This window comes from Talpa occidentalis, unplaced genomic scaffold (assembly GCF_014898055.3).
Source record: "Talpa occidentalis isolate TD23 unplaced genomic scaffold, MPIMG_talOcc4v2.1 talOcc4.11, whole genome shotgun sequence".
NCBI classification, from domain to species: Eukaryota; Metazoa; Chordata; class Mammalia; order Eulipotyphla; family Talpidae; genus Talpa; species Talpa occidentalis.
Genome location: NW_023601104.1, coordinates 38,282,060 through 38,298,819, shown reverse-complemented (window position 1 = coordinate 38,298,819; position 16,760 = coordinate 38,282,060). Strand labels below are relative to the sequence as shown.

General features: G+C 33.9%; 2 protein-coding genes across 2 annotated transcripts; both read left to right on the top strand.

The window, feature by feature from the left end:
• The first annotated feature begins 3,775 nt into the window (after positions 1-3,775).
• Positions 3,776-4,838, top strand: LOC119238189 (olfactory receptor 4K1). Its single transcript, XM_037501897.1, has one exon. The coding sequence runs from the start codon at positions 3,830-3,832 to the stop codon at positions 4,763-4,765; it is 936 nt and encodes a 311-aa protein (XP_037357794.1). The 5' UTR covers positions 3,776-3,829; the 3' UTR covers positions 4,766-4,838.
• Positions 4,839-15,244: 10,406 nt separating this feature from the next.
• On the top strand, positions 15,245-16,279 carry LOC119238188 (olfactory receptor 4K15). The gene has a single exon (XM_037501896.1). The coding sequence runs from the start codon at positions 15,305-15,307 to the stop codon at positions 16,277-16,279; it is 975 nt and encodes a 324-aa protein (XP_037357793.1). The 5' UTR covers positions 15,245-15,304.
• Positions 16,280-16,760: the final 481 nt, after the last annotated feature.

Sequence of the window (16,760 nt, the reverse complement as noted above, 5' to 3'; positions counted from 1 at the left end):
CAAATAAACTTATTGAAAGGCAATGGTAAAGAGAAAATATTAAAAGTATATTAAAAAAGACTTGCTTAGAACATATTTAAGGATGACAACTGATTTCTCACTGAAAACACTTCAGCCAAGAAGACTGTCATTGAATACATAAAAAATAAATAACTCTCTAAAACAAAAGCATAATAAATTATTTTGCAAAAGTGGAAAAACTGAAAGAGCTCATGAGGGTAGACCCACTCTCCAAGAAATGTTATAGAAAGAACTTAAAGGAAGAGAGCAAAGATTCCACATGGAAATCTGGATTTACTTTGAAGAACAGAGGATCTGGGAAAAGAAAGTATGTGAGCAGACACTTATTTTTAAATCTTGCTAAGTGATAATTGCGCGTTTAAAATAAAAACAATAGCAATATAGTGTGTGATTTAAAAATATGGAGAAGTAAAATATGAAACAATGTAACATTCAGAAAGGAGAAAGTGTGTTATTTTAAGGTTGTTATGTGATGTCTGATAAGATGTATCAATTGAAGGTAGATTATGCTGAGTTAAAAATGTATAAAATAAACTTTTATACAACAAAAATTAAAATAAATAAGCTTCTTATATGCGAAAATTGAGCTAGAAGAGAAATAAAGAAAACAACACCATATATAATTGTCTCAAAAAAATTAAATACCTAGGAGTAAATTTAACAGAGGAGGCAAAAGACCTATACAGTGAAAACTACAAGACATAGTTAAAAGAAATAAAATAAGATACAATGGAACAAATAGGTATTTTCTGTTCATGGATAGGAAGAATTAACATTTTCAAAATGGCCACTAACTCCAAGCAAAACACAGATTCTATTCAACGTAATAGTGTGTGAAGAGCTGATCCTAAGTAAAACCAACTATGAATTCCTAAGTAGTCTCTCTTTCAATCAGTGCTGCTCTTATATGCCACTGTGCATGTGTGCGTAAATATCTGTGCATTTTACAAGGAGACATATACACAGTCAATAATTTTTTAAACTTTGGAGAAATACCCTTAGTGACAACCTAGTTCTATCTTCTAAGGTCAGTGACAGAACTAGCTAGTGGCAAGCTTATTTTTATTTATTAATGGATACCTGTTGTAATTGTTAAGAATAGATGAGATTTTACTTTGAATTTGGTCTATTCTGTTTAGATTAAGAAATCATGGGAAAGCAGTATTGAGAGGATTTTCTAGTTGTTTCCTGTATTTTAAAAAATAAAGTTTGATAAACTACCATTAATTATGTATGTGTCTTATTTTCAATTTCTTTCTCTAAAAATGACTATTTGAAACTTAATGTATACCACAACTTTTGAAGATCTATACAACTTATATTAAAAATAGTTGAAATATTTGGGAGATACAAGATCTGTCATAGAGAATAATGGAGACAACCTTCAAATATTTAAATAACCATCATACTAAAGAGGAAATAGCTTTGTTTTTTTAACTACAGGTGACAAATCCAGTTGAACATTCCAGCAACAGATTAAACTGTCCTGTGAGGTAGCATGTTCCTTGTAATTGGAGGAAACCACCCTGAAGCTTTGAACATTTGTTAGATTTTGTGATTGTTTTAATGATAGAAAATTGTGTTAAAAAATTACTGGAAGTCAGTGAAAATATAATATTGTTTCTTTCATATGCATAAATATTTAGGTAAATTTTTTTTCTTTCCATTCTGGGAAAAATTATTTTGTGAAACATAATTATTCCCACTGTATATTTAATTCAGATCTCCAAAGGGAGATTTCTTGTTTCTCCAATTAAATTGCCTTGCAGGAAAGAGCATGGAAGTCTTTATATTGCCTTGCCTTAGAACTTGGTGATTTCATCATGAGGGCAAGATGAGCAAAGCCCCCACCACCTCAGGGCATGACCTGAATGCGTGCCTCTGTAAAGCTTAGTGATGTGATCAAGTTAAAATGCATCACGTCAAAAACAAATTTTAAATACAGTCAATGTGAAGACTCGCAGCAGGAAGAGTGAGGCTTAGAAATAACCCTGGGCCACCAAATTTGGAGAAAATAAGGAGGGTGTAGGAGAAATTAATGAAAGGGTAAGTTTTGTACATGCTTTTGTTTTTTATTTTATTTTATTTTTTTTTTATTTTATTTTATTTTTTTTTTTTATAGAGGCATGTTTCATTTATTTATTTATTTATTTAGTTTGTTTGTTTGTTTTTTGTTTATACATGCACTGGGTACAGTCAGAAGCGCAGGAGGGTGAGAGAATTCACCAGAGCCAGAGTGGGGAGCAGAGCAGGCAGAAGGACCGAAGTACACTGCTGAGGGGAGCAGCGGGCGGCAGGAGAGGTCTGCGCACCATGTGGGATCCTCCTCCGGTGGCCGGGGAGCAGCCGGGGATCGAACCGGCGCCGCAGAGGCCGCGGGCAGCTTCGCAACCCAGCGCTCAACCGCTGCGCCACCAGGGAGGCCCCCTGTACATGCTTTTGAACACAATGTTTGAGCTTGACAAATAATTGGTAAAATGTCGTTTAGGTTCAAAATCAGGAACCGGAAGATAGCAAAGGGGAAGTAATTGTCTCAATCACTTTGGAAACCACAAAGAACAGGCAAATTACTGTTTTCCACTTCTCTGTTAATGTGACTCTCCTACTGCGCTGACATAGGGTAGCCCTGAGAATAATAGTGTCAGTATTTGATGAACAAAGAGAAGTATGCTATAATCATTGCATCTTCCCTCTATCCTACTTACATTTTCTGTTTGAAAAAAATTAGCCATTTGTTAAACAAATATTTGTTGACTATCAAGATTTACCTTGAATGAAGATGGAGTAGCTATACCAGTAGTGGTCAATGAGGTTATCCTTTATTGCTTTCTTGTAGTTAAGCTTATAGATAATCCACTATTATAAAATAAAATAATGAAAAACATTATGCATATTTATGACTTTGAAGTCTATTGATATATTTTAGAGATGGAAATTAATATAACATAACTTCTGTGCATCAAACTTGATCTGACAGTGCAAATAGGGAAATTCTTGTATGGGTATTTTGTCATCTGAAAGCACTTCTATTCTAAAGTGCATGGACAATGAAAAAGTGAAAGATTCATTAATGAATAAACTTCTGGATGTTCTATGCATTGTTTAGAGAACTCACATTACTGCCTTTGCACAAAGAATTTTAGAGATGAAAATATCTTTGGAGTTAATCTAGTTCTATCTTCTAAGGTCAGACACAGTGCTAATAAGTGGCAAATGTTATTTATCTTTACTAATGGGTACCTACCTTAATAATTAAAAAGAAAATGATGTATAACATTGAACTAGGCCTGTTCTACTTGGAATAAGAAATTGTAAGAAATTAGTGTGTAGAGGATTTTCAAGTGGATTTTCAACTATTATATTAATTATATATTAAAAGCTTGGTCTTAACAAATATTGAAGAATATAGCTTGTGGAAATTTTATCAGCTTAACGAATTAATACCTGTTATGTTTTCTTGAGTACATAGGGTGAATGCTTTCTGAACCATGTAAGTGATGAAATCATCATTTATATTTGCTTATCTCTGATTTTGTTTTTTATACTTCTATTTTAATATGAATATTATACTTTCCTGATTATAATAGGTTCCATAACTAATCCTCTCTATTCAAACTTCCGCTAATTCCCACAGTAGTCAGAGTTGTTAAGTATTAGTCTATGGGTTATTTATATTGTTTCATTGAATTAAATTGACTTTTAAATGAAAGCTTATCATATTTCTGTTGTATAGAATACACTTGATACGTGCCAATCATTGTGATATTTTCTGGACTTTCTTATATTCAGGTGACTGTAAACCGGACACATGGCTCAAGCAAACGAATCAGTGGTATCTGAGTTTGTGCTTCTGGGACTCTCTAATTCTTGGGAACTTCAGATTTTCTTATTTTCCATCTTCTTTATAGTGTATGTGACATCAGTACTGGGTAACATCATGATTATTATTATCATTTCCTCTGACTCCCATTTGAACTCCCCTATGTACTTCCTGCTCAGTAACCTTTCTTTTATTGACATCTGCCAATCGAACTTTGCCACCCCCAAGATGCTCGTGGACTTTTTTGTTGAACGCAAGACTATTTCCTTTGCAGGCTGCATGGCCCAGATATTCCTTCTTCATAGTTTTGTTGGGAGTGAGATGATTTTGCTAGTAGCAATGGCATATGACAGATTTATAGCCATCTGTAAACCCCTGCACTATAGCACAATTATGACTCGGAGACTCTGTATAATTTTTGTGATTATTTCCTGGGCTGTGGGTATTCTGCATTCAGTAAGTCACCTGGCTTTTACAGTGGATCTGCCATTCTGTGGTCCCAATGAAGTAAACAGCTTCTTTTGTGACCTTCCCCTGGTGATAGAGCTGGCTTGCATGGATACTTATGAGATGGAAATTATGACCCTAACTAACAGTGGCCTGATATCACTGAGCTGTTTTCTGGCTTTAATAATTTCCTATGCCATTATTCTGATCACTGTCAGGCAAAGGTCCTCCAGTGGGTCAGCCAAGGCACTGTCTACATTAACTGCCCACATCACAGTGGTGATTCTTTTCTTTGGGCCTTGCATTTATTTCTATATATGGCCTTTTAGCAGACTTTCTGTGGATAAGTTCCTTTCTGTGTTCTACACTGTTTGTACACCCCTGTTGAATCCCATCATCTACTCTCTGAGGAATGAAGATTTTAAATCAGCCATGAGAAAGTTGAGAAACCGTCATGTGGATTCCTGGAAAAACTAAGGGTCACCATGAGGAAGCATAATCTCGAATGGGTATGAAGAGCGTCCACTGGATCATAGTATCTTGCCAATTACTTTGCTAATGATATGTGTTATTGAGTTGTCATATAGGATTTTTTTTAACATGCAAAGGATTTACATATATAATTTTAACTACTTTTTTCAATATTTATAATCTAAAGTAAAAATCCTCTTGAAAGTAGTTAGTAATGCTTTTAAATATTTTATAAATATTTTAAATAGAAATTAGATTTTATTTTATATAAAGTATTATTATTCATGTTACTAAACTTGTAATTTTCTTCAACTGAACTCATGTTATTTTTATACCTTGTAATCAAAAGGAGTAAACTGAGTTTTTGATATCTTCACTCAACTTATTCATAACCTGTTATAAATTGGCACACATTCAAAAATGTGTTTTATGTCATGGATTTTATTTTATTAATGTACCTGTCTACTTATCTTTTCCTTGCATATTGACTATTTCATTTATAATTTGATATTTGCAATTTCCCCTATCTGCAACTATGCTCCAATAAATTTTTTCTGCTTTCTTTTAGATTTTTGATATACATCCACTCATTACCATATTTATTATAGAAATTTGGTGCTGTCAGCAACATATTTACCCGTTGTTCAAGTCTATTTATTTTTTTAAGTATTATATATTAGGTACAATGAATTCCACATTAGACAGAACATTGCAAGACTCTTAGAAATTGTAAATCTCAAAACATTTTAATTCAGAGAAAATGCTAATTACTTATGTACCTAAATATGTAAATACACAAAGTAACAAAAATAATTTCCAACTTAGGATAAAATCTGAAATCTACACTTTTATATTTCTTGGGAAATATAAGAGAGACTATAAAGTTCATGTACATATTATAATAAAGCTGAAAAATATTAATTTTTACCAGGGTGAGAGGAGTAGGGGAGAATCCAAAGTGGGGAGGATACACATTGGAATAAGGTGGAGGACTATGGGTGCTTTGGTGCTGGGTGATACCTCTGAAACACAACATTGTAAACCAGTGTTTATGCAATAAAAATTAATTAACTCATTAAATATAACAAGCAAACTAAAGATATAAATTGGAATAATAAACATACCCAAATATTAAAAAAGAGGCAGAAAAAGAAGGGAAAGGAATAAAATAGTTGGGACAAATAAAGAATTACAAGATGATGAACTCATTCTAACCATATCATAATCATTACAGCAAATATAAGTGGTCTAAACACACTTATTAAAATTCAGAAATTGTCAGACCTGATAAGAAATCATGAATTAAAGTGGTATAATAAAACTAATATTGGATTTGGAGACAAACCAACCTTGTAAACTGTTACTGGGAATGTAATTGCCAAACTCCTTTGGGAAAACTCATTCCTCAAAAAATTTAAAAATAGATAAATCATATGACCCAGCAATTTTCCTCTTCTGGGAATATAACTAAAGGAAATTAAGTCACTCTCTTGAAAAGATATCTTCACTCCCCTGTTCACGGCAGCATTAGTCTCAATAGCCTAGGTATGGAATAAATTGTCCATCAAGGGATGAATGGATAAAGAAAATATGGTACATGGATGCAATGCAATATGATTCCGCTTTAAGAAAAAGAAAACTTGTTATTTGCTACAACATGGATGAACCTGAAAGACACTGTATTAAGTGAAATAAGCCAGACACAGAAGGATAAATAACATGATAGCATCTAAATAGGGAATAAAATAATAAAATCAAAGAAGCAGAGAGTAGAATGGTGGTTGCCAGATGCAGTGGTATTAGTCCAGTCAAAGGTTATAAAGTTTCAGTTATGAGATGAGTGAATTCTGGAGTTCAAAAGTACATTTGGTGACTATAGTTAATGAACTATTGAAAACATGACATTTGTTCAGAGTGTATATCTCAAATGTTTCACCATATACTTAAAAAAACCCCACTAACATTGGAATGTGATTATCACTTTGTAGTGATAATCATTTATATATATAAAATTATCATGTTATATACCTTAAATTTTAGAATTGTTTGTAAATTACACTTCAAAAAAGACAGAAAAAGCCCTGAAACTGAAGAATTTAAAAACCTAAACTTTCACTTGTACAACATGAATAAGTCTAGAGATCTATATATGGTATAGGGCCTATGTCAAAGTACTATATTGCATACTTAAAATTTTGCTAAGACGTAAATCTCATGTTGAGTGTTCTTATCACAAGAATACAATAATGAATGAAGAAGACAAGAAGAAGCTTTTGGAGGAATGGATATGTTTATGGCATCGATGGAGATGGTTTCATGAATGTATAATTATCTTCAAACTCATCAACTTGTATGAATTAAATATATACAGCTTTATGTGTATCAATCATACATCAATAAAACAGTTTTTAGAAAAAAAGATTTAAGTCTCACACATAACAAAAATTTAAATCATGTCAAAGTGAATTTGATTAAGAAAATTAGTTGTGATTATTGTCTTAAAATGATAAAAAAATTTAATAAATATTTAAATGATAACATTAAATAAAAAAGAAGTCTACCAATATGGCAAATTGTTATATAGTTTAACAAAGTAGAAAGTGAGTGATATAAAAAACTAATAGTGGAAATGAAATGATAAACAAAAAATGAACAAAAATGATCCAATAGTGGATCAGAAGAGTGCAAAAAAGAACAAGAATAGAAATAGAAAAAATAGCCAGATGGTAGACACAGATCCATTTCAATAGCTAGATTATATTTAAATCATCTAAAGACTCCACAAAAAGGCAGATTTTGCCAGAATGATCCATAATCAAGACCAAATATTTGTTGTATGCATGGAATCCACCTTCAATACGAAGACACAGGGGCCTCCCCTGGTGGTGCAGAGGTTGAGCACTGGGCTGCAAAAGCTGCCCGCAGCCTCTGCAGCGCCGGTTCGATCCCCGGCCGCCTGCGAGGGTCCCACATTGCGTGACAGACCTCTCCTGCCACCCGCTGCTCCCCTCAGCAGTGTATTTCGTAGGTCTGCCTGTACTGTTCCCGCTCTGGCTCTGGTGAATTCTCTCACCCTCCTGCACTCCTGACTGTACCCAGTGCTTGTATAAATAAATTAATTAATTAAAAAAAGAAAAAAAAGAGGGCCTCCTCTGGTGGCTCAGCGGTTGAACGCTGGGCTGCGAGGCTGCCCACATCCTCTGCAGCGACGGTTCATTCCCCAGCCTCCGGTGAGGGTCCCACAAAAAAATAAAAAAAAAGATTGTAGAAAAGCTATATTATGCAACCAGCAACAACAGGGAAAGCAGCAAGAAATACTATCATGGAAAAAGAGACATGGAATATTGATAAAGGAGGGTTTATTCCATTAAGAAGACAATAATCCTAAACTTTGTACTTAATTTTCAAGCTTTAAAATACATAGAGTCAAATATTTCTTCCTATAAAACTAAATTTCCCAACTGATTTGAAGAGTAACACACAAACTAAAACCTGTACGTAAGTCTTTAAAAACATTCATTAGCACCCCCAAAATGGAAGTAACTAAGATATCCTTAACTAGATAACTAAAAAGATTAGTTAAGGAACCTACATACAAAGAAATACTATACCAAAATAAAAAGTATGAGCTATTAATGCATGCAATGACATGGGTGAATCTTGAGTGCATATTGTTAGATGAAAGGAGCAGATGAAGGAGATACACACTACATAGTGTATTCCCTGAGCATATGATGTTCTGGAAAAGGCAAATCTTTACACTCAGAAAATCATTAGTGATTGTATGTTAGTTGGTCTACTACGAAAGGAAACTTCTATGGTCATTGGACTTCTTGATACCATACTCTTGAGTTATTTGTTATAAATTCAAATGCATAAATGTGTAACTTTTTGATTCTAATAATTTTACCTTCAAACACTTATCCTGAAAGAGCATTTAGAAAATTTAAACTTAAATTAAAATTTTTAGATAAGCTATTTTAAGTCATGCTTATTTCCAACTAGGGAAAAAACACCTTACATTTTCTACAATATGAGAATAATTATTCTATCACATTTATTAATTAGAATATAATGCACTTATTAAAATCAAGTTTATAAGTTATATGTTGCAACGAGTGGAAATGTTCATGTTTCATGTTTAGAGAAACCATATAAACAGTGTGATCCCATTTACTAAGATAGGTTTGCAAATTAAATATAAGAACATAGGGGACTAGACAGCACCTATCATATTCATAATTTTAATCTGGATGTTTTAGAGGATGATAATGATGACATTAGCAGACGGAATATTTACTATAAGGAAAATTTAGGGAAAATGTGTTAATTTTGGAATTATTAAATTTGTGGTGTAGACATGACTTGTAACACATTTGGGAACCTGAGAATTAGAGTTGTACACTTAGGGTTCTTTTTTTTTAAAAGTGGAAAGTCATTAGAATATATGAAATCTCCCAGTAATATATATCTTAAGAAGAAAATAAAATCAAAATAACAAATTTTTAGACATCATGTACATGAAAGGAATAGTAGAAAGTAGAGATAATAACGGAAATATTGGTCAAAGGGAGATTTTGGAGTGCTTTAACTTCACGTTATCAGGGAATAGATGAAAAGTAAGATTAGTTCTAGTAATAAATGAAAAATGTTTCAATCTGTGGAAGAGGCTTCATGGAGGAGAAAGAAAGGGAATTTGTAAACAAGGGGTTAGAAGATAGATTTTTAAACCAGGCAGTACTATCTGTGTCAAGCAACTAATTCTTCAAGATCTCATTCAAGCTATGTAAATATTTAGGATCTTGGATTTATTTAGTTCTAGTGTTCCTACCAACATGGAAATTCTAAGAAACCTCTTTCTTTACCCTTTAATATTTTGTTCTTCAATGACAACTTCAGGGAAGGAGAAAAATCTGAGTTTCACTCAACAGCATTTTTTCCTAAAAATTTGAACTAAAAATTCCAAATTTTTACAAAATGGCTTAAAGCCCCTTCACCAGAATCTACTCTATAGAATGCAGTGATTTTGTTGTCAAACAGCTCTCACTGCCTTGCCCTAGAGTCCTTGCCTTGGAAATCAAGCATATGGTTCTTCTGGAACTTCTAAAATATCAAGATATTTGCACTGGTGTGTACTGTACAGAGGCACAAAATGACTCCTCATCAATTTCTGACACTCCTTGAGGCTCTGTTCTGAAGTTCTCCTGAAGCATAAAGTTATTTTGAAGTAACAGTTTTTCATTGTTTCCACCCCCCACTCCATGTTCATTTTCTCCAAAGGAGAAAGATTTTCCATTAGTGTTGCTGCTTTGTCCATTTGTGAAATCCTCAAGGTGTTGCACTATAATTTTGTTAGCAAACCAACTTATTAGCCCTAATGAAGGCTAATTTATGCCACCACAATTCTCCTCTGAGTCACTTGGTCAACAGAATCCAGTGACGTCAAGTCACTAATAAGCTTCTAACCATTGACATGGTTTTCTTATATCTATGTGCTGAGGAAAATGACACTTCAAAGTATAAATGGTGAAGACTGAAGACTGGAAAAATATGTGTTTCCTGTATTTGGCCCTCATGCGGTGGATCCTGAAGAATGTTGTTTCTCCTGGTAAGTTCAGATATTTGAAGACTAGGGGCAGGGAGAAGACTGTTTTTCCACAGTCTCCTAATTCTTTCAGAGTAGAGAGAGGTAATTATCCTCCAACCCATTGAGTAATCTTTGAATATTTTATGTCCACTTTGCCGATTAATTGTCCGAATATCTAACACTGAGAAGTGACTGATGGATTTTGTTTCATGGTGTCTCTTTGCTCAAACCAGGATGGGTTTCCTCTTTTAACTGAAGATATTTTTATTTCAATACAACCTTTTGTAATTACTTTTAATCCTTGCGTTAACTTGCTATTTTCAGCTCGCTTATAAAAAAATCAGTGAATTATAAAATATTAGACTTTAGGACTTTAGGACTTTCTTCCCTTTTTTTTGAAGAGAAACAGAGCATCTTGAAGGATGTGTGATCTGTCTAAAATTGTAAAATTGTTTAGTGAAAGGCAGAATTAGAGCAGATATTTTCTATAATGCAGATTAATACTTCCCTTATAGCCCATGATGTCTTTGGGCATCACCTGTGATTTGGACTTCAGTTTATTTCAAAGCTAATAGTTTAGAATGATCTTTGTTAACTCATAGCAAAAATATGTTAATATAAATTACTTATAAAAAGATCAAAATAGCCTACTGGACAAATATGCCATATCCCATATGATTATTATCTTTTAGAATCTTATTTACTATTGTGATGAACTCATTCTATTGTAAGTATATCAAATGCTTGCCTCAATTATTTGAGGATCAAATATAATAAATCTCAAAGAAGTGGTGATGGTGGGGGAAGGTACCTACACTTTGAATCAAGGGCAAATGAGGTGAAAGAAAAAGTCTAAATATTTCTAAATGATGGTTTTGATAAAATGATGCAATATTCCTGATAGCTCATGTGTCTTCACAAACCTTAATTTATATGACAATCACTATCAGTGGTGATGCTTCCTAAAAATATTTCTGTTAATTTAATTTTTAAAATTGTAGATACAGTTGCAGAGGTTTTGCTTTGAGAACAATGTTTAAATCCCTGAAGAATTCTACCCATACCTCTAGACCTGTTAGATGAGATAAAGTTAAAAGGAAACATTTTCCTAGAATACATGGGCAAAATGTTCTATAGCTGAAACTGCAATGGATACTGGGAAATACTCCCTTTCATAGTATCCTTAGTGATATGTGATTGGTTTTTTTATTTCTAGATGTCTCTGAACAATATTTTTGATCATCTAACTTACTGTCATTGAAGACAGAAGAATTTCACCACAGTTGGGTTAAATTCTCTTCAATGTGAAAGATAAGATTTTATTTTTAGCATTTCTTTCTTTTTATTTACTGTACAAATCTTTTAGATTCCTGACTACTGCAAGTGTTCCCCCAGTGACATAAGACCTACATTAAGATACAGCATCCAGTCCTATCTAAATTCTTTGAAGACAGTCTATCCTGCCTATAGAAACCCTGAGTCCATTTCCTTGAGATTCACCTCATCAGAGCCAAGTCTGTTTTCTTAGGAGACATGGAAGTAACAACTAAAATCTTTCCAAGCATTAATGACGATAGATCATAAGATATCTGCACTTTCCTTTTCATCATAGGTAAGTGAAAGCACTTTGTCAGTATCCTTCTGAAGACTACATGCATTTGTTTCCTCAATGACTATTTTATTTCTGACCTGGCTGTAAAGTGGGAGTGGTAAAGGTAATGGCAATGCTGGAAAGTTTGTGAAAGATGTATCTTTGACCTAGTAAAGTTTGCACTTTTTAAGTAATACTCTTGCTTATTTCACTTAATCTATCAGTTGTAATAGCCATGATAGAAGCATTGATACTGGGGATAGATTTATTTGATAGAATTTCATATGGGAGTGAGACAAGGACAACCTAGCACAGACCTGTCAGACATTGATTTACCTTCAAATTATGAGAAATGAAAGGTTGACCTTTACATGAATATATCTACTAATTGGAAACTCATTATTATGAGTCAGATCATACCATCTTAAACATGTAAAATTATCAGAAAATAATTACTAATTCTAATCTGTAATAATATATTATTCAGATGTACATGTTTACTCATAATTTATATTTATTTACCCACTATAATTGATTAAAGGTTTCTTACCTACATATTAAGTAACATTTTCAGTGTTCTTTGAGGGTAATAGTATTGTCAATATCTAGTATTTGAGGATAATGAGCCTTGACAGGCTAAGTGAACTGCTCATTATCATACAGCTGCCCAATAACACAACTGTGATTTTAACATAGAAATAAGAACAATTAAAATAGCTTTGTTTTCACTACTGTACAATTATTTTATTTGGTGTAAAAAGGAAGCATTTCATCTAAAACTATGTTAGGGAATGGAGGGAAATGAGGATCCATCAACTTTACTAAATGAATAAGGGACTATTATTATTAGTAACTGGACTTCAGGGAGATAAGTTATAAACATTTCTGCTCTATCACTAGGGCTCAGCACAGTGACCTGGGAAAAGCAGGCTTTTACATATGTGTAATGTAAATCAAGTAAAAATAAATGCATTTACATTAGGGGAAAGAATTTATATTTGGAATATGTTTAGTTAGAATTTCTGTTGCTCAGCATTTTACTATTCTATACTTAAAAATCTCAGCCACAGTTTCAATCAATTTGCCCAATATTTTCTTCTATGGAAAACAGGGACCTTTCTTTTTCTTGTCAGCCCAAGAAGCCAATGCCCTGGAAGAATATAGTTTTGCAGAAGAGTCATTGGGTTTTCATAAGAGTTTTATGTGGTTTTCTCACATACTTGGATTATATGTTTTATTCTAGAGGAACCAGAAAGTCTTCTTTGCTCACATTTGCCCCCTGCCACCCCTTTACTCTCTAGCACCAGAAGGTCCCTGGGAGACTCATTCCCTGGGCTCGAGGCTTTGCTCTTTCAGATAGGGCACATTTGAGCCCCCCATTGAATAGACCACATTCCGTTGGGTATTATTTCCTTTCCTATATCTACAGATCCAACAGAGCATTTATTCAAGGGTTGAAGAGTAAGGGTGTTTTCCAAGGAGGGCATGTCAATGTGGGCACCATGAGTTAACCTCATAATGGGAGACTCTTGAGGAATGATGTGGAGGAGAGAAAGGCACTGAAGAGAATGAGGTGGCTCCTCAAAGACACACCTGTTCCACTGTATAAATTTTCCTTTGATCTCCTCTGACTTCAAACTCTACTTGCCAGCCTGTTTCATAAATCCTGGAGTCATACTTTTGATATAATCTGTAATAATTGGGTGGGATAGCTAGAGAACTAGAGATTTGAAATATGTGAGTCCCTTAATTTGGTTCCTAGAAGATAAGATTATTCATCACATTCCCTGTCCTTATGTGTAAACCTTCCTGTGAAACTCAGACACACTGGACAATTTTCAGTTATGACAGAAGATATTACATAAAAAATCATAGGTGCTATTAGATGTGGAAAAAAATTTTTCAAAATCTGATACTTCTCAACATTCCACCATTTACTTTTCTTATTCACTGCACTACTTTTCTATGTTTTAGATAGTTTATAAAAGTAAATATAACAGGGGAGGGGAGAGAAGAAAAATGGGGAGAGGACCCAATAGACTATGGTAGAAGATTATTGGTGTTTTTGTGTTGGGTGTGGTGTGGTAATATACCTCTGATGAGGTGTGAATATATACCTGTAATCCACATTCATTGCTGTAAAACAATGCTATCTCAATAAAGATGATACAATTCAAACAAAAAATAAATATAACACAAAAGGAAAAATGTTCTGATTAAATAGAATGTAGACTAGTACATAGAAAAGAAAAACTTTTCTCACGGTCTCAGTTTCTTACAATTAATATGCTTGTGCAATATAATTTTAAAGAGCCCCACCAAATCAAATAAAATCTCAGTCATAATTCAATTATGTTTCTAAGTTTATTAACACCAATGACTGAATCGAAGAGATTTAGTGTGTTTTGGGAATAGTTGAAATGAACTAATGTATTAGATTTCTTTAAGTAATAAAATTCCATGAGGATTTGCATCACACTTCTAGGAAGAGTTTCAGTAAGTTCTGGACCTCACAGCTTTGCTACAATTAGGAATTTTACTTCACAAAGAGTATTACTGGATAGAGAAAGGGATAACATCTAATTATTCAAGGCGGTGAATCCTCCCGTCAGTTTCTCACACAATGTAATACTGTCATTTTCTCTCCTGCTTTAACTTTTACAAATATAAGCATACACACAAAAGTGTGCAAAGCAAAATTTCACATCTCAGCAAGTTTCCACAAAGTGAAAACTCCCACATAACTATCAATTGCATCTAGAACCAGAACATTAGTGGCACTTCAGAAGCCCCTACTGTCTCCTTCCTGTATCTATTGCCCTTCAAGGATAAAACATTATTTCAGTTTTTTGACAACATAGATTAATTTGGGCTATTTTAAAATTTTATTTAAATAACATCATACAGTAAACACTTTTTTTGTGTGTGTAACTTTTTTGGCCAACAGAAATTTGTAAAAAAAATTGTTTTTGCAGAGTTAACCATTCAAAAAAACATTATACTGTTTAGTGTAGAAAAATGATTTAGATTTTGGTCTTTGTAGATTCCTAGATTGGATTTCTGTAGTATCAAAAAACTTTTGGGTACTCAATGTCAATTGTAAATTAGTTGATTGCATTCCTTAAATGTATGTGATTGGTACATTACTCAGCCAAACATCTTGACAAGTCTCCTATCCATTTTTGTTTTAGTGATGTTATGCTGACTATATAACTTTTAAAGATGCATAAAAATTCAGACATACACATATTAGTAAAAATTAGAATCCCTAAGGATGGAAATGGAATTGGGATATCAAACCCTACTAAGTTCATTAATCTGTTTCTCTCCTACTAAGATAACTGAAGAGAAGTTCCTTCCAAAGTCAATGAATGAGGCAAATTATTCTCGGGTGACCGAATTTGTGTTGCTGGGACTTTCCAGTTCAAAGGAGCTGCAGCCCATACTCTTTGTCATATTTTCACTACTCTACCTGGCAATACTGCTGGGCAACTTTCTCATCATCCTCACCGTGACTTCAGATTCACGCCTGCACACCCCCATGTACTTCCTGCTAGCCAACCTCTCTTTTATAGACATATGTGTTGCCTCCTTTGCTACCCCCAAAATGCTCGCGGACTTACTGGTTGAACACAAGACTATTTCCTTTAATGCCTGTCTGGCTCAGATTTTCTTTGTTCACCTTTTCACTGGTGGTGAAATGGTGCTCCTTGTGTCCATGGCTTATGACCGCTATGTGGCTATATGCAAACCTCTCCACTACATGACAATCATGAGCCGCCGTGTGTGTATTATTCTTGTTCTCATCTCTTGGTTTGTTGGTTTCGTCCATACTACCAGCCAGTTGGCATTTACTGTTAATTTGCCTTTCTGTGGCCCTAATGAAGTTGATAGCTTTTTCTGTGACCTCCCTCTAGTGACCAAGCTGGCCTGCTTAGACACTTACGTTGTCAGCCTACTAATCGTTGCTGACAGTGGCTTCCTCTCTCTGAGTTCCTTCCTCCTCTTGGTTGTTTCCTACACTGTGATACTTATCACAGTTAGCAATCGCTCCTCGGCTAGCATGGCAAAGGCTCGCTCCACGCTGACTGCCCACATAACTGTGGTCACACTCTTCTTTGGACCTTGCATTTTCATCTATGTGTGGCCCTTCAGCAGCTATTCAGTTGACAAAGTCCTTGCTGTGTTCTACACCATCTTTACTCCCATTTTAAACCCTGCCATCTATTCTCTTAGGAACAAAGAAATGAAGGCAGCCATGTCAAAACTGAAGGGTCGGTATCTAAAGCCTGGCCAGGTTTCTGCAGTCATAAGAAATGTTCTTTCCCTGGAAACAAAGTAAACTTAGAGAATTGTTATCACTGTAGCCTTGCCTCTGGATACAATTACTAATGGAATCACTGGATGTGAAAGCAAATCATTGTAACCAGTGGGAAGGGTTGAATAAGTTGAATTAAAGATAATGGTGACAGTAAAAAAAACGCAAAGAATTTTAGAAATTTTAATCTTATTTTTCTTCCATTGCGTTTCAGTTGTCCTCACCTTCCTTAACTTTTAAAATAAAGATAAAAAAACTTTTAAAATAAAGATAAAAAACCTTTATCTTTATTTTAAAGAATTTCTAAAATTCTTTGTGTTTTTTACTTTCACCATTATCTTTAATTCAACTTAATCAACCCCTCCCACGGGTTACAATGATTTGCTTTCACATCGCAGTGATTCCAATAATAATCGTCCAGAGGCAAGGCTACAGTGATAACAATTCTGTAGATTCCCAACCTACTAAAGATAGAGCTTCCATATGATCTAACAATTCCACTCCT